Here is a 20,774-nt window from a genome sequence, read left to right on the forward strand (position 1 = left end):
TTTTAATAGGACAAATTGAGCTCTTGGAATTATATGCCAGGCTAAGAGGTAGCTCTTGTCAAGGAAATAGAAATATAATCAAGTGTGCTCATTTGATGTACAAAAGAGTTAAGTGTATAGTTACAGCGGATTCCTCTGAATAGCAAACTACATACATCTCAGATGGAATTTGTCAACAATATTTTTCCACAATATTTCTTAGAAACACATCTGTTGCAAATCTGAGGACTCAAGTTCAGTTGTCTTCAGTGACCAGCAAGTAACACAAATACAGGAAAAAGCCCAGGTGTATTTCCATGGAATGCCAGAGTCACTATTTTGGGGGCTTAGTGCTGCTCTTAATACATAGTTTCTGCATCAGGGAAACTTTAGGGAATAATGAGGTCTGTGCTAAACTGGAGAAGGTTCCAGAAGATTGACACTTTTCAAGAATGAGAAACAAAAACCTTATTGCTGGGTCTTTAAATTTTTCAAAAGAAATCAAATTACCTAGATTTTATATTAAAAAATGTTCAATTCACTCATCTGAAAATAGCTTGTCCCCAATCAGTGGCTTTCATGCTGTGTTATGCCATGGAAGCCTTTCTTCAAATTAAATTCTCCATAAAACACAAAATATATGAGCCAGAACGAGATTATCTTTCAAATACCTGTGATTCTATGGAATCCTAAATAAGAGCTGGCTGAATAATGAATGGTCTGTTATCTAGCTAGTCAGCATATTTACCTTATGCCAGTTTAATTCATTAGGTTAACTCAATTTAACACATATTAAGTGATTATTATGCACCAGACACTGTGCCTTTATGGATGCATGATCCCACCACTGACAGTCATACATACCTATTTCAGGGCAGGGAAAGTAGAATAACACAGAGGATGTAGAAAACTCTGCTTCTAGAGGAAGACGTCAGCCAAGGGCACATTTCTACCATGTCTTAAAGGATGGGTTAAGATTTTCAAAGTTAAAGTAGGACAGTGGGTGTCTGGAAAAGCCTGAAGAAACACACAGAGGTGTGAAAGTACATAGTACCTCCAGGGAAAACGAGACAGCTTGTACACAAAAGGAAGCAGCACCCAGAAATTAAGCATTAACCTGTTGAGTAACTGAGTTACACTAAGCAGTCATCTTCTTACCGGATTTGCATGGAGGAGGAGAAAAAACAGGCCAGAGTGGTGATGTAAACCTTAACTTACATGAATAAAAGCTTATATAATTATATACTTTAAGATAAAATAATAAGGATAATTTTATTTTTAATTGTTTTCTTTTTGTATTAACAGATTTTAATCTTAGAAATTAAGACTAGAAATATTGATGAGAATCAAGCCCATGAGAGGCTGTGTTAAAATCTATACATGTACAAAAATGATGAGGCCATGCTCCCTATTTGCTAGGACTTGGTGTTTAACAGGAAAAGGGATTTTGTGGAGAAGCCATTCTCCTCCACTGCAGGAGAGGTCAGATGCCTTAAATTCTCTCTCCAGAATTCTGAAATGCTCTCTGCAGGGACCAAGAGAAGGACTCCAAAAGGTCAGAGCCTTTTGCCATGACAACATGGTATCTCAGAGGGCAGAGGCAAACTCCAAGTATCCCAAGCAAACGTTGATATATTCTTAGCATCTACCACCACTTATGGAATAGTGAATACTTGAGGTGTTCCCTGCCATGAGAGTTTTCATTCTCATTTTGCCTCTTGGGCTGAGGGGGAGCTGGAAGGTGGGGCCTGTGCTAGGGTTATAGGATGGGATGAGCAAGGCTTCATCTCCCTGCAACATCCTACATGAATCATAGGCTCTGACACTTCTCTCACCTCTTGACTCTGCTGAGACTGAAGAATCCTGAATGTCTTTGTTTCAGATCAACTCTCTGCCCCCAGCTCTTTGTTGCAAAACTTGGTCAGCACTGTGAATTCACGGTTTTCTAGGGCAGGCAGCTTGTGGAAGACCAAGGAAAGGACCTGCTCCACGTCAGCCCAGAATGTGGGCACATTAACCTCAGCTTCCCACCTGTCACTGCTGTGACCCTTCTGAGTCACATTCCTTCTCCTGGGCATCCTCCTACGTGGCTCTCATCCCAACTCCCACCAGGAAGGGAGGATCTGCCTGTCACAAGACCTCTTATGACCTTTGGGGATGCTTTAGGAAAACTCTGGAAGATGTGGTTCAGCTGGCCTGGGCCTTGTGCCTCCTCGCCCTGGGGGCCACAATAGGGGCTGGGCTGCCACCCCTTAGACACAGAGTCACCATTCAGAGGAGGGACTCACTCATGCTTCTTCCCATCCTGCCTTTTCTGCATCCAGCTGGCAGTGGACACACTGTGCTAAGTTCTGGGTCCTATCCGAGGAGACTCCCGCCACCACTGCTGGTTGTGGTATGTGGAGCCATCCTGAATTTCCTTCAGAATCAGTGAGGCAGGGCATCCCACAGCCCTCATACCACACCATGAGGAGGCCACAGCCCTTTCTGCCTTTCTTCTTCCCTCTGGTAGGTCAGAAGGTGGGGAATGCAGAGGTGCCACCTTCTGAGAGAAATGAAGTGTCCAGAACAGAGCCCTCCCATCCGCTCAGGGCAGCCTTTGTCTTTCTGCTTCCACTTCCCTCCTCCAGCCCCTGAAACTCCCTGGTCCCTGACTGAAAATTAGGATGCCACACCTGTTCCCACGTGACCACTCACCTCAACTTTGTCTTCCTGCTCACCAGGATTCACATGCTACTACCAATTCCTTGGGCCCTAACAAAAAAAAAAAAAACTCCGCCATGGCAACTTCCAGAATTCCTCTTCATCTCTGGCTTTGGCTCTTGGTATCCACCCCTCCCCCAGCCATGATCTTTACCAGTTCCTCATTCACCCCTTTAGGTATTTGCCTTGCTCCCTTAATTGCAGAGAAACCATTCTTCGCATGAGACACAGAGTCCCTCCTCACTACGGTTACTTTCTCTCTACTTACCACCAGTGAAGCATCTGTGCTTTTAGCCAAGGCCAACCCCTCAACCGGGGCCTTCCTCCTACCATGTCACACTTCTCCACCCCGACACTGCCTCTCTTGTAGTTCTCCCTTTCTCTCCTGCATCATGGTTTTCCTCCCACCTCACTGACTACTTCTCAGTCTCTGCTTATTGGTTCCTACTTTTCCCTCCAAATTCTTTATGTTGGGGTGTACCAGGCCTGGTCCTCAGACCTTTGCTTCATTAACAATCATTGTCTGGGTGATCTTATCCAGTCTCATGGTTTTACATGCCTTTCTTTCTCCTCCCCTCCTCCCTCTCCCCCTCCTCCTTCATCTTCTTCATCATCATCATCATCTAACCTTAATCTATCTTTCTCTCTATAGTCAGGACCTCCCCTGAGGAGTATTAAGCTTCTGTGTTGAGAACAGACTGTTAGAAGTATGGTCTCAGGCAGAAGGTGGGGTTAGTTATGATACTACTGCAGTAATCATAGCAGCAGAGTGAGTGAGAAGTGGTCGTGTTATGAATTCATTTCAGAAGGTAGAGACAAGAGAGTGGACTGGATACGCACAGTTAGGGGAACAATGTCAAGGAAGACATCAATCTTTTTGTCCTGAACAACTGCAAAGATGCTGTTGTCATTAACTGATGTTATGCATACTGTGATTGGAGCATGTTTCATACGTGTAATGAGATAATGGATGGGCACAGGGAATCAAGAATTTACTGTTCTATAGTCTGAGATGAGTATTAGACATTCAAGTATATGTGCTGATTAGAGAATCTGGGCATGTAGACTGTCTATCCCATGAAATCACGAGTTCCACTTTTAAATTCTATGTCTTTGCCATGTTAGTTATAACTATTTGCATACGGTAAATAAACATTTTAGTTGAATGTAAAATAGTTCTCAAAGTTATTTTTTAAGTTTATTTTATCTTCCTTCCATTTTTGAGATATAATTGACATATAGCACTGTGTGAGTTTAAGGTGCACAGCATAATCAAGGTTATTTTATTGTGGCCCTTCTGGGGTCCTTCTGAGCTGAGTACCCCAGTAATCCCATGGCAGGACTCCTTATTCCATAGCACTCAACATACTAATGTAATGATTTGTCTGCCTCCACAGCCCAGACTTTGTATTCAACTACCATTAAGGTATTATTATGCCAGCCACTATCCTAGGCCCTGGGCATATGAGACACTGTTGTATTATTTAGGTAAGAATGAGTGAGAAAGTTAACAAACAGAGACAGTAAACAGAGACAAAAAGGGGGCAAAGTTGAGATATATCAAGATTAGAACACAATCACTAACTTCATGTTGGAGCTGAGCAAAAACACGGTTTGTAGCTATACCAATCCCTAAAACTGGACAATTTCGTAGGGTGGAGAGTGAGTGTTCAGAAATTTTAATTTGCATTGCCTTTGGACAACAAGATTCAACTCACTGCTCTTCATCACACTATGAACCACCAAAACTCAGTTTATTCATCCCCATCCCCTAAAAGCACATGGGCACTGGGTTGGATTCCTGGTTCAAGCAAACCAGTCTTTTCTCTTATTATACCCTCTTCAGGACCATGTCAGCGTCTATCCCAAGTACTCAGACTTCCATCTACATGCTCTCCCTTCCTGCTTCTCTCCTGCCTACCCTTGGGAGTTTCCATGTCCTACTGTGATCTTCATTCCCAGTGTCACTTATTCCATGCAGCTGATAGACAGAGGAGGTGGGATACAGGCAAGAGAACTAGAGCCGCCTCCCAGGTGAGCTCTCCAGAAAGATCTAACATAACCAGCAGGAGCAGAAGGGGAGATTCTATCATTTGTTTCTGGTATTTGTCATATTATCTATATGCTATTGATAATACAAAGCACCACCTCAAGATTGGAACACTGGCACTCTCCTAAATATCTCCCCTCCAGATTGTGAGCATAGGTATAGAAGTCATCAGTGAATTTTGCCTGGGGCAAAAAATTCCTGGCCCCTCATTCTTGACAGTACTACCCTCCACATGGCTTCTCTGGGCCCAGGGACACCATGATATTAATCAAATTCAAGTCTGACCTTTAACTTCAATGTACCTTAAACAAGGGCCTTCCTTCTCTGCTCAAGTCCCTTTTATCCACAGTCCAGGAGGTTTGGGGTGGGACACGGGGTGTGAAATGCTGTCCCAGCTTAAGAGTGGGTTAAAGCTCCTTCCCTAGATAGGAAGGACATTTACCTCCATTATGCCTTCCCTGAGCACACCATGGTGGAGAAAAGCAGCAGACACACAACTCTCTGCTTAGAGATATATAGAGTGTATTGGGGTGGTATTCTGCCCACTTGCACATTAATAAAATTGACAGGAGCAGTCCTCATCAAGGGATGCAGACACTGGGGAGACTACAAAGTCTTCTGACTGTGTTTGGGTCTTCTTGAGCAGACCAGAGTTTCCTTCCAAGGTGAGAGCTGAGAGTTAGGGTGAGAGCTGAGAGTTAGGGTGAGTTCTTTGGTTGGGTGGCACAAGCCCCTCGAGGACAGTGCCGAGGGCAGTGGCGGGGGGTGCCCAGGACTGAGGCCAAGAGGAGTTGATGGGAGCGGGAGTGGTGCCGGAGCTTACTATCTGGGGAGTGGGTAACATCCATGAAAGCCAGGCCCATCTGCTTCTTGGCGGGTGGAAACTGGGCCTTGAGGTCGCCTCTTGTCTTCTCTGTCTTAGTTCGTCCCCTGGGACTTTTGGCTGGAGCCAAGCTTTTTTCCACATTTTCTTTTCTGGTGCTGGCCACTGTCTCAGATGCAGAGGATATGGATGCCTCATGCCCTTTGCCTTTTGTCTGGGGTATAACACAGTGCAAAAGAGATTTTATCTTATTTCTCAGGCCATATTCTGGAAGGCTGGGCCTCGTGTGAGTACGGCCTTGCACTACCTGCCTCTGAAAGACCTGACCTTGTAAAGCTCGGCCCTCCAATGGCTTACCCACAGTGAGCTGGCCCAGGAAAGTCTGGCCTCGTGACGCCTGGGGCACCACAGGCTGGGCATTCTCGGGAACCCTTGCTGGTTTGAGGGGGACACTCAGCCTGGCTTGACTGTCTTGCAGGTCCTTTTTCTGAGAATCCTTCCCCCTAGGGACTCCTCCAGGAGGTAGCTCTGGGAGTTTAGGCTGAGGGCAATGCTTAGCACTGTGTTGACAGGAAGCATCAAGGTGAAAGCGATGTCTCCGTTGCCAGGGGCTGCGGGGTGTCCTATTCAGAAGTATCCCTTCTGGCCTCTGGCCTTCAACAGAGTGGCTTTTTCCTCTTGTGCAGGAGAGTGTGAACCCAGCATCCCCTTCTCCATGGTCCCCAACCAATATGGGTTTGCCTGGCTCCTCTCTCTTTTCTGCCAGTGTGGGGACTTGGGCTGAGTCCTTGCTCTTGTCAGGCATATGGGGCTCAGGGCTCCGGGGCTCAGGGCTCCAAGGCTCCCCCAGACTGGGGTTGTTCACACTGGCCTCCAGCTGAACACAAAGCACCTGGGCCTCTGTCATGTCCCCACTGACTGAGATACTGGAAGCCCCGTGGACAGAACCATGGGGTACTATGCTGCAACTGGGTTGCTTCTGTTTCTGGTGCACCGCCTTTAACTCAGTGGCCAGCTGTTCTTTGAGGTGGAGCCACTCTGGGTCTGGGGCACATGGCACATCTGGTGGGATGGGGAGTTCCTGGAGCAGTGGTTGTCCTTGGTTGTTTAAACTCTCAAGAGACTCCTGTGTACATACATCCTCTGACGTTCCTACAACTTGTTCCCTAGACTCTCTTGCCTTTATGGGAATTCCAATCTGTGCCTCTAGGATCTTCTTTCTCAGATGGAAATTCATTTTGGCCAAGATGTGCTCCCCAAGTGAAGAGGGCCTCTCAGGCTCTGTTTCGCTTTCTATAGGCAGCATCTCAATTACTCCTTCCACCTGCTCATCAGCCTGGAATTCTTCTGCAGTGTTTGAAAGAGCCTCATTGGCCTCTTGAAAGCCTGGCCCAGGACTTGGGCCCTGCTCTTCAGGTGAGGTCACCTGAGTCACAGGTTCTGTTGAGAATTCGACAGGCTCAGGCACCATCTCTGTGACCATGGCTGGGGGCGTGATTGACGTGGTTGCTGGGGCCATGACCCTGGAGGGAGACACACAATAAAGAGCAGGCAGCCCTGACAAGAAGGCCAGATACTTGTGCCGTAAAGTCATCTCCAGTTTCTCAATGGCTGCCTCTGACAGGACTCCGGGCAGCTTAGGATGTTCAACGACAGCTTTTGGTGAGACCTGTTGCTGCTGATCAAGGGCCACTGGCATCCCGGGTATAACTTCCTGTTGAAGGTCCTGGTCAGCTGCTGCCTGGAGTTCCAGGGGCTTGCTTTCCAGGATGCAGCTGAAGGGAGTCACTTCCAGGCCCCCAGGAATTATGCACTCCCAAGATCTATATACAGAGGCAGGGATGTTGCCCTGGTGAATTTGCCCACATCTGGAGGCGATATGGCCCTGCAATATTGCCTTGGCCTTGTCAAACAAGTGTGGCATGGGGACTGACAGTGGGTCCACAATAGGTGAGAATGGGTCATCAGCTCCAGTGGCCTCCAGAGATGTAGGCTGGGGGCCATTCACACTGTCTAGGGCTGTGCTGCTCCAGGGTATAGTCTGCTGGTTAGTGGGGGACCGGAGCAACTGGATGGACTGCTGGATCTTCTGGGGCAGGCCCCAGCGGTGGTGAATCAGCTGTCTCTGGAGGTGGTATTCCAGCAGCCTCCTGGTGTGCTGCAGGAAGACTGGTTCCCTTGTGAGGACTGAGACAGGCTGCCCCGACCAGGAAGTTTTCAGAGTCTCAGAAGACTGGGCTTTGTCACTGGGCTTACATTGCACGGGGCTCTGGACATGTTGATCTCTCTGAAAAACATCTGGCAAGTCCCACTGAAGCTGGAGCTGCCTCTGCAGCAGGTGCCACTCCAAGGCTTCACACTCGTCCAGAGTCAGAAATGGGACATTGATGTGAGCTTGTTGGTGATCAGATGGAGCAACACAATCTTGACAAGACAGAGAAGACAGTGGAGTTGACTGGGTTGGAGTTTTAGGCAGCAAAGGGAGGAAGGAGAGTTCCTTGGGATCCTTCAAGAGAAAGGGATCCTTCAAGTGGGGCTTGGACATGCTCTCGTCGTTGGAGAGGCCTTGAGAAGCCAAGAAGGTGTCAACCAGCGACTCACTGTGCAGAGAAGGCAGGCCACAGAATAGCTGGCTGTATTTTGGCTGCACGGGGCCCACTGAGTCACTGGCCTGTTGCCCAGACATTAGATAGAGGCCACTTAATTCTTTAAGGGCTGACGAGGGCAGGGCTAAAGCCTTATGGCTGGGGATTTGCTGGTAGAGGTGTCTTTGTTCTGGATCCGTAACACACCATTCAGAAACCCAGAAGGCCTGGGTAGGCTGGCCGGCCATACCTGAACCCCAGTTCTGGTACAAAATGGTCCCACATTTCTCAACAGAGAAATGAGAAGTATTATTGTGGATGAAAGAAACTGGTTGGTTATATACAGTTTGGCAAACTAGTGGCGGGTTTGGCATCAGCTGCCTCAAGGACTCTTCTACACGCCTGGGGAGCCCCCACCTCTGGAAATGCATCCATTTTTTCACATGGACCTCAAGAAGTCTCAGGACTTCAGGACTCAGGAACGGCAGGTGGGCAGGGAGGACAGTGACCATCGGCAAGGCCACTGAATGTGTCAGGGTAGTAATTTCTTGTTTCAAAGGCAGCAGAGAGACCTGGGGACTTAAGGGCTGCTGGACTTGGTTCCCACACATGAGGCTGAGGTTGCTCTGCATCATCTCCTGCAGATTCACTGAAATTCTTGGCTCCTCAGTCCCTGAGGGAACCTCTGGCACTTGGAATCCCTGCCTTAGCTTGAGATGTTCAGCCCAGTAATCATGGATGCCAGCTGCACTAGGTGACTGGGCCACAGACTGGGCTAAGGATTTCTGTGACACTGTGAGGGTTGCAGACAGAACTGAAAGGTCTTTGGAGTGTGGGGAACGAAGTTCCAGACTCTGCTCAAAAGGCACATTAGACATGGACAGAACCTCTAGGCAAGAGGAGCCCTGAGAAGTGTCCCCTGAAGTTGGGGAGATCAGGGTGTTCTCACCCAACAACTGCTGAATCTCCAGAGCCATGGTGTTGCAGGTTTGGCAGCAGGGATCTGCACACAGGATCTGCCGCACAGCCCCCTCCTGAGGAAGCCAGCCCTGGCTGGGAAGGGAAACAGCAAATGTTTGTTACTGATGGACAGTTTGTTACTGTTTGTTACACTTGGCCAGTGTGTGGTCTGGAGATTGGGCCAGCCCTCCCCTAGTCCCATAAACTCTGAGGCCTGCAAAAGCTGGGTGTTTAAGTGTCTACTTTTCTTCCTAGGGAAATGCCATTTGGCAAACTAGTGGGCTAGGCTGAGAGTCTGGAGCTTGTTGGGCAAGGTCTCAGACAACTGGTGGGAACACAGGGCCTTGAGAAACTGGGAGGTGGGTAAGCTCTCTGCTGACCTGTGCTGAGAAGCTGAATTAGAAGGGAACCAGGCAGGTCGGGGAGCCAACGGTTAGCTGATGGGGTAGCACCAGAGACGTCACTAGGTAGAACCTGGAGTCAGCCTTGCTTCGGGTCATGGAAGTCCTGCGGGAGCTCTGCATTCTGGGGATTAGGAGATGCACACATCTCTCAAGAGCCAATTTCTCATTCTGCAGAGCTCTTAAGGAGGGGATAGCATGACAAGCTCCTGCCTGAGGGTTGTCCCAGGAACTGGCCTCCCTGAAGACAGAACCAGAGGAGGTAATGTCAGCAGGGTCCAGGGGTCTGCCCTTGAAAGCGTGTGGCTGTAAAGAGAATATGAAAATGATGACTTGTTTATGCACTTACCTATCCATTTTCCTGACTGGGTAACTCCTCTCATGGTTGGGAGAAATCCCACAGAGTTACATTCTGTCAAATCCTGACTTCCAGCACCTTTGTGAGCCTAGCCCAGAGCACAGCTGGAAGACCACTCTCCACTGAGACGTCTGACCCCACCCTCTCCTCCAGCAACTCTCACCCAGGGCTCCAGGCTCCCTGTGTCTGGCTCCCTCTCAGCCATTCTCCTTCTGCCCAACCCTGCCCCAGGCCAAACACAGAAATCACCACAGGCCACGCTGGGAGGTGGGAGACTGCAAAGAGCAAGAGATCACCTTCGCATGAGCGAGAGCAGCTCCCACGGCTTGTCAGCTTCTTTCCGAGAATGTCTCCTCACTGAGAAACCAGGAGACAGTGTTACACAGAACAAGAGGGGATTCAGGGACATCCTATAGGAATCTAAAAGCCTTGAATGGCAGGAGACTGCAGACCCCTACCCCACCCCCGATAAAAGTCTTTTGGGAGAATCTGTCACCTTGGGGATTGGAGCCTTCAGCTGTTAGAGCACCTGGTGCCTGGCACTAAGGGTCACTGGGGAACAGGGTCCATGGGAACCTCACCCCCAGGGGAGGGAAGTCAGAGCCGAGACAGGACTTTACCTCTCGATGCTGCATCTCTAGCCCTTTGTCTGACTTTTCGGTGACGCTGAAAAGACAAAAAAGTTGGAGTGTGAAGCTGGGACACCATTTTCTTTTTCATGTCCAAACCAAGACCAAGCCAATATAGATTACCGAATCCTTTTTAATTTACCTGTATTTTATTTAATTTCCTAACTTTCCACACTCCTATTTTTTTCATCTCAATACTTGTCTTCTCTTATTTCTGATTCATTTTGAGGCTCTTCTGTCCTCCACACCTCCCATTTATTTCCTAAGAGAAGTTCTGTATCAAGCTTATAATGGAACAAGAGAAAGGGTGGAACACAATAAAGTTGTGTAGATTTAATAATCAAAGGACTTCAATTTAAAAATGCCTTAATGGACCACAAACCAGAAAAATCTCCCATAAAGGGAAGTCTTCTAAGATCCAGTGAGGCACAATCCATTTCATCTAAGTCTCAACCCAAGCCAGATAGACATGTTCTTGATTTTTCAATTAGAATACATTGCAGGGATGGTCTGGTAAGAAATGATTTCTAGGTGCTGAGAAGAGAAATACCATATGAGTAACTAATGGATGGTAAAAAAAAAAAAAAAAAAAACACATATGGGTGGGGCGGTAGACACATGGAGAGGAGGGATAAAAGGAGAGGGAGCTTAAAGCGTCTTATCTAAGGCTTAATTAGTTCAGTCCTGGTCACAGTGTTTCCCTACCCGGCAACAGCTCCTTTTATGTTCTTTTAATCCATGGTAACTCTTTTTCATTTGCCAGATAATTAGAATAATAACGAAGATGGAGCCATAGGTATATAAGGGATACCCCAAATCCCACAGAACAAAAGTCTGGCTCAGCATGGTCTAAACCTCATAATCGCGAGGAGACCAACCATCCCTATGAATGTAGGCATTCAGAGTTCTGGCACCTACTGACTTCCAGTGCTACACATTGTCGTCTCCGCCTCACAGATGACGGAACCAAGCCACCAGACTGCATCACAAAGCCCTTCTGTTTCACAAGGTAGCTATGGTGTCAAAGAGCTTCACCTGTCTAGGGAGTCCCTGTGGGAATTCCGTCTGCAGATGAGGGGGTCTGCTTGTAAGCAATGAAGGTGCCACTCACAGGCAGTGTCTGTGTTCCCACTCTGTCTTCACTCTCCATACCCTCCGCCAGCCTGGTGGCCAGTCTGGTTATGGCTTGGAAATGGAGAGCTTTGATGTTACAGGCAGTGGGTGATGGGAAATCACAGGTGCATGAAGGGACCATGGCTGAAGTGGCAGGGACAGGTAAAAGTGGTAGCATCTTTAAAATGATACTGTGCGAATCAGAAAGGAATGCCTCCCAGACTGTGTGGCCTCAAGCTTGCGGATGAGTGAGAAGAGACTGTAAACGCTGCCTTCCCCTGAGACACACTAATGAGATTTCCTTGTGCATCTCCTTTAAGAGTTAAGTTTTCTAGAGCTGTTTGTAACCATGTTACAGAATTCTGTCTTCTCACAGAGATGGGTACCTGCAGAGATGTGTCAGTGACCACTCCTAACGTAAAGTCATAAAGTAGTTGCTGATTGTGGTGAGATCTACTCGTCTATTCTGGATGTCTGCTGTTTGCCTAAAGAATTTTGTTTGTTTGCTTGTTTTTTAACTAGAATTTTTGAAAACTTTAAGCAAGCCAGTTGTTTTCTAATTCATCACCAGGGCCCATCACTCCTATACGCTGACCATTTACTTACACATTTATGTTACCTACCTGACCTCTGTCAATATTGTCATAGTTCTCTAACACTCTAATTTTTGAATTGCTTTGAGGAAAAAAAATCTTTCCCTGGTGACAGTGGTCTCACAGGCAAAAATCCTTCAGCTCAAAATCTCTGAAGATACTCCTTGGTCCTTCCTCCAGTATCTAATCTTTCGTCCAAGTGAAGGCTGCTGCTGCTGCTGCTGCTGCTGCTAAATCATCTCAGTCATGTCCAGCTCTATGCGACCCCATAGACAGCAGCCTACCAGGCTCCTCCGTCCCAGGGATTCTCCAAGCAAGAATACTGGAGTGTGTTGCCATTTCCTTCTCCAATGCACCATGCAGGCTAAGTCACTTCAGTCATGTCCGACTCTGTGTGACCCTATGAACAGCAGCCCTCCAGGCTCCTCTGTCCACAGGATTCTCCAGGCAAGAACACTGGAGTGGGTTGCCATTTCCTTCTCCCAACTGAGGACTGGTGAGCCCTCAAGCTATGCTCAGCCCTAAGCAAGACAGTGTTAAGAGTACAAAGACATTTGAGTCATGCTGCCTTTCTGCTATCCAGTTCAGTTCAGTTCTGTTCAGTCACTCAGTTGTGTCCGACTCTTTGCGACCCCATGAATCGCAGCATGCCAGGCCTCCCTGTCCATCACCATCTCCCGGAGTTCACTCAGACTCAAATCCATCGAGTCAGTGATGCCATCCAGCCATCTCATCCTCGGTCGTCCCCTTCTCCTCCTGCCCCCAATCCCTCCCAGCATCAGAGTCTTTTCCAATGAGGCAACTCTTCGCATGAGATGGCCAAAGTACTGGAGCTTCAGCTTTAGAATCATTCCTTCCAAAGAAATCCCAGAGTTGATCTCCTTCAGAATGGACTGGATGGATCTCCTTGCAGTCCAAGGGACTCTCAAGAGTCTTCTCCAACACCACAGTTCAAAAGCATCAATTCTTTGGTGCTCAGCCTTCTTCACAGTCCAACTCTCACATCCAAACACGACCACAGGAAAAACCATAGCCTTGACTAGACGGACCTTAGTCGGCAAAGTAATGTCTCTGCTTTTGAATATACTATCTAGGTTGGTCATAACTTTTCTGCTATCCAGACAGCCTATTTTCCAAAATAAGACATCACACAAAGCAAGAGCCAACAATCCAAAACATATGGGATCATACACTCATTTGTGAGGCCCAGGTCACAAACACCCATTCCAGAGGAGAGAAAGCATAGTGAGGATCAGTGTGGGGAGACAGGGCTCCTGGGTAGAGTGTATTCTAGGCGGGAAAGAAACTTGCTAACAAATGCAGAACACTGAGGAATGGACCACTAGCACATCTGGCAGTTAGAAATGTGGTCCATTTCTAGCACAGGCGTAGGTGGGCAGACTGGGGAGGACTTATGGGATAAAGATTGGAGAAGTTGGGCTTCTTGATAAAGGATCAATGCATTTAACTGATTTCAATCACTCTTTTTTTTTTTTTCAAGTAGACAGACATATACATGGTGGGCTTCACTTGTGGCTCAGTTGGTAAAGAATCCACCTTTAATGCGGGAGACCTGGGTTTGATCCCTGAGTTGGGAAGACCCCTGGAGAAGGGAAAGGCTACCCACTCCAGTATTCTGGCCTGGAGAATTCCACGGACTGTATAGTCCATGGGGTCTCAAAGAGTCAGCACAACTGAGTGACTTTCACAATTCACATATGCATGGTACAAAATTCAATAGGTAGAATAAGGTATGTAGAAAATATGTTTTCTTCCCAACCTCTTATCTCCCATTTTTCTTCCCTTGAGACAGTCATTTCTATCAGATTCCTGTGTATCTTTCTTAACTAGTCTAATATAGCCAAAACCAAACGGATTTGTATGTATTTCTCCAAGAACGGTAGTATAGACAGTTTTCTCTCTTATTTAATTTGATAATTAAATATATCTTGTGCATGTCAGTTTTTTAAATGGCTGTCATGTCTTCCTTGATATGACTATAACACAAGTCACCTTCAGTTCTCTATTCATGGATATTTACTTATGTAGAGTCTTTCACACTGAATAAAAATCTCATATATATAAATCCTTGTATACACATATGGGTATATATGTAAGAAACATTCCTACAAGTGAACTGATGTCTTAACAATATTGTCTTTCAATTCACAGAAATGGTACATCTCTCCACTTTGTTAGGGTATAAAAATACCCTAAAAACTGTCACAACCTATCCCTGAAGAAGCACAGTTTTTTCCTAGAAATTTTTTAGTTTCTTTGTACAAGTCTTGTGCATATTTTGTGAATTTATCCCTATGTCAAATCTATGATGTTATTCAAAGTGATATTGTTTTCTATTTCAATTTCTAATGTTTGTTGCTTGTATATAGAAATAGAAATTGAATATGTATCTTCTATGTTGCAATCTTGCTAAATTCACTTATTGGTTGTAGCAGCTATGTTTTGTAAATTCTTTAGTATTTTTCAAATAGGTGATAATATCTGACAATTCTATATCTTCTTTTCCAACCTGAATGCCTTTTATTTCTCCATTATTGCACTGCCTAGAATATTCAGTATAATGCTGACAAGAAGTGGTGAAAGCAGACATATTTGCCTTGTTATGGATCTTGTTACGGAGAGAAAACATTCCCTTTTGTTGCTCCTTAAACTTGATAATTTCAAATCTCCTATCTTTAAGGCTGCTGTTCCTTTCTTCTGCCTGCATAAATCTGCTGTTAAATCCCTCTAGGGAATCTTTCCATCCACCTACTGTATTTTTAAGCTCTAGAATTTCTAGTTTCTTTTTATTTCTCTTTGTTGATAGTCTCATTTTGTTCATATATTTATTTCCTTTAGCTCTTTACCTGTGTTTTCATTTAGTTTCCTTCAGCATATTCTAGAGAGCTGTTTTCATGTCTTTATTGAGTAAATCTAATTAATGCCTGTGCTTCTTCAGGGATAGGTTGTGACAGTTTTTTTCCTTCCTTTAAATAGACCATGATTTCCTGTTTATCGGTATCCTTTGTGACTATTTTGCTGAAGGTTGGGCATCTGTAAAAATAGCTAGCTACCTCTCTCCATCTTCGCAGACTGGCTCTATGCTGGAGTAGTCCTCTAAATAGCTGGGCATGCTGTTAGCCTAGTGATCAGCTCAGTGGAAAAGTTTAAGTTCTTCTCAGGTCTCTTCTAAACAGGTGTCTTGCCTGGACATATTTTTGGCTTCTTCAATTCCCTCATACACATGGCTACTTTTCAGTGTCTCAGTCTGCCAAAGAATCTCACTTTAGCTTCTTCTTTGGGCCTTCAATGGTCTACTTTATGTCTCCATCCATAATCTCTTACCCAGGAGGTCTGTAGTCCCCTTATAACTTTCATGGCCCTATCCACCATTCCTCTGTGTCTAAGATCTGAATTAGAGGATATAGAGCCCAATGCCTTAGGCAGCCCTAAGATAGTCAGAACATTCAAATAAGGACCGCTCTGCTCAAGTCAGACATGACTTGGTAAATGAACAACTGCTCCCTTTGTTTCAAGGGAGGGAACTGTGTATTGGGCTGCCACTTCCTCTACACCAAAACTACACGGCACTGAGAAGGGGAGTGGGGCAGAAGTACAAACATCATGAGATATTCTACTGCTTTAAATGTGACTTTTCTTGACTGAATATTTGCTTGGTTGTTATAGCCTTTTGACAATTTTCCATAGTTTTTATAAGGATTTTATACCAGTTTCTGGTAGTTTTTTGGTGTTCCCATGAGAGAACAAGGGCTTAGAGATTCCCAGTCCACTGCTTTTCCCTATAAATATTCTTGAGCTTTGTTTTGCAATTCAGTTAAGTTACTTGGAAACAGCTTGATTCTTTCAGGTATTCCTCACGAGCCTCATTAGTCATCAACATTTAGTCCAGGATTTTTACTTACTACTGAAGTAAGGCCTTTGTTGGTACTCTACCCTATGCCCTAGTTATTACGAAGCTCTCTATTTTAACTGTTGGAATAGGCTCTCTATCTGCTTCTGCATGTGACCTCTGAGTACTATGCCCTTATATTTTTTCAGGAGTCTTTTTTAACCCTTCCTCTGGTACTTTTTTCAGATGCGTATTCTGACCAATCCTTGGCTGCACATTTGAGGCAGACCTTCTTCATATCCCAAGATTTCTCTCTATATCCAGCCCTCTCTTCTCAGATAATCTGCACTGTGAATTCTAGCTGCCTTGGCTTCCTTTGACTCCCAGCTCCACCCTCTCAACCCAGAGACTGAAGTATGGATCACCATTTCTGAGCCATTCTGCACCTGTGCAGAAAAGCAGCATTGGAAATAGGTATCAGTTCACTTCAGTTCAGTTGCTCAGTCATGTCCAACTCCGCGACCCATAGACTGCAGCATATCACACCACCCTGTCCATCACCAACTCCTGGAGCTTGCTCAAACTCATGTCCATTGAGTTGGAGATGCCATCCAACCATCTCATCCTCTGTCATCTCCTTCTCCTCCTGCCTTCAACCTTTCACAGCATCAGGGTCTTTCCCAGTGAGTTAGTTCTTCACATCAGATGACCAAAGTATTGGAGTTTCAGCTTCAACATCAGTCTGATTTCCTTTAGGATGGACTGGTTGGATCTCCTTGCAGTCCAAGGGACTCTCAAGAGTCTTCTCCAACACCACAGTTCAAAAGCATCAAATCTTCCGTGCTCAGCTTTCTTTATAGTTCAATTCTCATATCCATACATGACTATTGGAAAAACCATAGCTTTGCCTACATGGACCTTTGTCGACAAAGTAATCTCTCTGTTTTTTAATATGCTTTCTAGGTTGGTCATAGCTTTTCTTCCAAGGAGCAAAAATATTTTAATTTTATGGCTGCAGTCACCATCTACAGTGATTTTAGAGCCCAGGAAAGTTTCTCAGTTTCCATTGTTTCCCCATCTATTTGCCATGAAGTGACAGAACCAGATGCCATGATCTTAGCTTTCTGAATGTTGAGCTTTAAGCCAACCTTTTCAGTCTCCTCTTTCACTTTCATCAAGAGGTTCTTTAGTTCCTCTTCACTTTCTGCCATAAGGGTGGTGTCATCTGCATATCTGAGGTTATCAATATTTCTCCCGGCAATCTTGATTCCAGCTTGTGCTTCATCCAGCCTGGAATTTTGCATGATGTACTCTGCATATAAGTTAAATAAGCAAGGTGACAATATACAGCTTTGACGTACTCCTTTCCCAATTTGGAACCAGTCTGTTGTTCCATGTGTAGTTCTAACTGTTGCTTCTTGGCCTGCATACAGATTTCTCAGGAGGCAGGTCAGGTGGTCTGGTATTCCCATCTCTTTCAGAATTTTCCACAGTTTATTGTGATCCACACAGTCAAAGCCTTTGGCATAATAAAGCAGAAGTAGATTTTTTTCTGGCACTCTCTTGTGTTTTCGATGATCCAGCAGATGTTGGCAATCTGATCTCTGCTTTCGCTGCCTTTTCTAAATCCGCCTTGATATCTGGAAGTGCTCGTTTCATGTACTGTTGAAGCTTGGCTTGAAGAATTTTGAGCTTTAGTTAGCAGGTGAAATGAGTGCAATTATGTGGTAGTTTGAACATTCTTTGGCATTGCCTTTCTTTGGGATAGGAATGAAAACTGACCTTTTCCAGTCCTGTGGCCACTGCTGAGTTTTCCAAATTTACTGGCATATTGAGTGCAGCACTTTAATTGCATCATCTTTTAGGATTTGAAAGAGTTCAACTGGAATGCCATCACCTCCACTAGCTTTGTTTGTAGTGATAATTCCTAAAGCCCACTTGACTTCGCATTCCAGGATATCTGGCTCTAGGTGAGTGATCACACCATATATAGGTCATAATCTTTTTCTATAGTTCTTATGTGTAGTCTTGCGACCTCTTCTTAATATCTTCTGTTTCTGTTAGGTCTATACCATTTCTGTCCTTTATTGTGCCCATCTATGCATGAAATGTTCCCTTCAGTTCAGTTCAGTTGCTCAGTCGTGTCCGACTCTTTGCAACCCCATGAATCGCAGCACGCCACGCCTCCCTGTCCATCAGCAACCCCAGGAGTTCACTCAGACTCACGTCCATTGAGTCAGTAATGCCATCCAGCCATCTCATCCTCGGTCACCCTTTCTCCTCCTGCCCCCAAACCCTCCAGCCTCATAGTCTTTTCAAATGAGTCAACCCTTCGCATGAGGTGGCCAAAGTACTGGAGTTACAGCTTTAGCATCATTCCTTCCAAAGAAATCCCAGGGCTGATCTCCTTCAGAATTGACTGGCTGGATCTCCCTGCAGTCCAAGGGACTCTCAAGAGTCTTCTCCAACACCACAGTTCAAAAGCATCAATTCTTCGGTGCTCAGCCTTCTTCACAGTCCCACTCTCACATCCATACATGACTACTGGAAAAACAATAGCCTTGACTGGACAGACCTTAGTCGGCAAAGTAATCTCTCTGCTTTTGAATATGCTATCTAGGCTGGTCAGAAAGTAAGCGTCTTTTAATTTCATGGCTGAAGTCACCATCTGCAGTGATCTCGGAGCCCAAAAAAATAAATTCTGACACTGTTTCCACTGTTTCCCCATCTATTTCCCATGAAGTGATGGGACTGGACGCCATGATCTTCATTTTCTGAATGTTGAGTTTTAAGACAACTTTTTCACTCTCCACTTTCACTTTCATCAAGAGGCTTTTTAGTTCCTCTTCACTTTCTGCCATAAGGGTGGTGTCATCTGCATATCTGAGGTTATTGATATTTCTCCTGGCAATCTTAATTCCAGCTTGTGTTTCTTCCTGTCCAGCATTTCTCATGATGTACCCTGCATAGAAGTTAAATAAGCAGGGTGACAATATACAGCCTTGACGTACTCCTTTTCCTATTTGGAACCAGTCTGTTGTTCCGTGTCCAGTTCTAACTGTTGCTTCCTGACCTTGGTAGCTCTAATTTTCTTGAAGAGATCTCTAGTCTTTCTCATTCTATTGTTTTCCTCTATTTCTTTGCACTGATCACTGAGAAAGGCTTTCTTCTCTCTCCTTGCTATTCTTTGGAACTCTTCATTTCTTTTCTCCTTTGCCTTTAGCTTCTCTTCCTTTCTCAGCTATTTATAAGGCCTCCTCAGACAACCATTTTGCCTTTTTGCACTTCTTTTTCTTGGGGATGGTCTTGATTGCTGCCTCCTGTACAATGTCATGAACATCCGTCCATAGTTCTTCAGTCACTCTGTCTATCAGATCTAATCCCTGGAATTTACTTCTCACTTCCACTGTATAATCACAAGGAATTTGATTAGATCACTCATTGGAAAAGATTCTGATGCTGGGAGGGATTGGGGGCAGGAGGAGAAGGGGAGGACAGAAGATGAGATGGCTGGATGGCATCACTGACTCGATGGACGTGAGTCTGAGTGAACTCCGGAAGTTGGTGATGGACAGGGAGGCCTGGCATGCAGTGATTTATAGGGTCGCAAAGAGTCAGACACGACTGAGTGACTGAACTGAACTGAACTGAACTGAGAATGGTCTAGTGGTTTCCCCTACTTTCTTCAATTTGAATCTGAATTTTGCAATAAGAAGTTCATGATCTGTGCTACAGTCAGCTCTAGGTCTTGTTTTTGCTGACAGTCTAGAGATTCTCCATCTTTGGCTGCAAAGAATATAATGAAACTGATTTCAGTATTGACCATCTAGTGATGTTCATGTGTAGAGTCATCTCTTGTGTTGCTGGGAGAGGGTGTTTGCTATGACTAGTACCTTCTCCCGGCAAAACCCTGTTAGCCTTTGCCCTGCTTCATTTTGTACTCCAAGGACAAATTTGCCTGTTACTCCAGGTATCGCTTGACCTCCTACTTTTGCATTCCAGTCCCCTACAATGAAGAGGACATTTTTTTGCATGTTAGTTCTATGAAGACCTTGTAGGTCTTCATAGAACCATTCAACTTCAGCTTCTTCAGGGTTACTCGTTGGGACATAGACTTGGATTACTGTGATACTGAATGGTTTGCCTTGGAAATGAACAGAGGTCATTCTGTTATTTTTGAGATTGCACCAAGTACTACATTTCAGACTCTTTTGTTGACTATGAGGGCTACTCCATTTCTTCGAAGGGATTCTTGCCCACAGTAGTAGATATAATGGTCATCTAAGTTAAATTCGCCCACTCTGGTCCATTTTAGTTCACTAACTCCTAAAATGTCCATGTTCACTCTTGCCACCTCCTGTTTGACCATTTCGAATTTACCTTGATTTCTGGACCTAATATTCCAGGTTTCTATGCATATTGTTCTTTACAACATCGGACTTTCCTTCCATCACCAGTCACATTCACAACTGGGTATTGTTTTTGCTTTGGCTCCACCTCTTCATTCTTTCTGGAGTTATTTCTCCACTCCTCTCCCGTAGCCTATTGGGCACCTAACAACCTAGGGGTTCATCTTTCAGTGTCATATCTTTTTGCCTTTTCATACTGTTCATGGGGTTCTCAAAGCAAGAATACTGAAGTGGTTTTCCAAGTGGAAATAGATATAGTTGTGTCCATTAAGTCTCTGGTCAAAATGATAATCTGCACATATACAGGATGAGACTCTGTGA

The 20,774-nt window shown here is 45.2% G+C and overlaps 1 protein-coding gene across 1 annotated transcript; it reads right to left on the reverse strand.

Annotated features, from left to right (window-relative positions):
• On the reverse strand, nt 5,235-11,334 carry LOC102175122 (protein FAM205A-like). The gene is made up of 4 exons (XM_018052102.1): nt 11,194-11,334; nt 10,480-10,525; nt 10,156-10,216; nt 5,235-9,193 (listed from the first exon to the last, which is right to left on the reverse strand). The coding sequence occupies exons 1-4, from the start codon at nt 11,332-11,334 to the stop codon at nt 5,431-5,433; spliced, it is 4,011 nt and encodes a 1,336-aa protein (XP_017907591.1). The 3' UTR covers nt 5,235-5,430.

The sequence above is a fragment of the Capra hircus genome, chromosome 8 (genome assembly GCF_001704415.2).
Source record: "Capra hircus breed San Clemente chromosome 8, ASM170441v1, whole genome shotgun sequence".
NCBI lineage: Eukaryota > Metazoa > Chordata > Mammalia > Artiodactyla > Bovidae > Capra > Capra hircus.

Coding starts and splice junctions, on each gene's coding strand:
- LOC102175122 (XM_018052102.1), bottom strand. CDS start 11,334: ATGCTGAGCCAGACTTTTGTTCTGTGGGATTTGGGGTATCCCTTATAT. Junction 10,526..11,193: donor ATAAAAGGAGCTGTTGCCGG/GTAGGGAAACAC, acceptor TTGTCTTTTCAG/CGTCACCGAAAAGTCAGACA. Junction 9,194..10,155: donor CTGCTCTCGCTCATGCGAAG/GTGATCTCTTGC, acceptor TTCCCTTCCCAG/CCAGGGCTGGCTTCCTCAGG.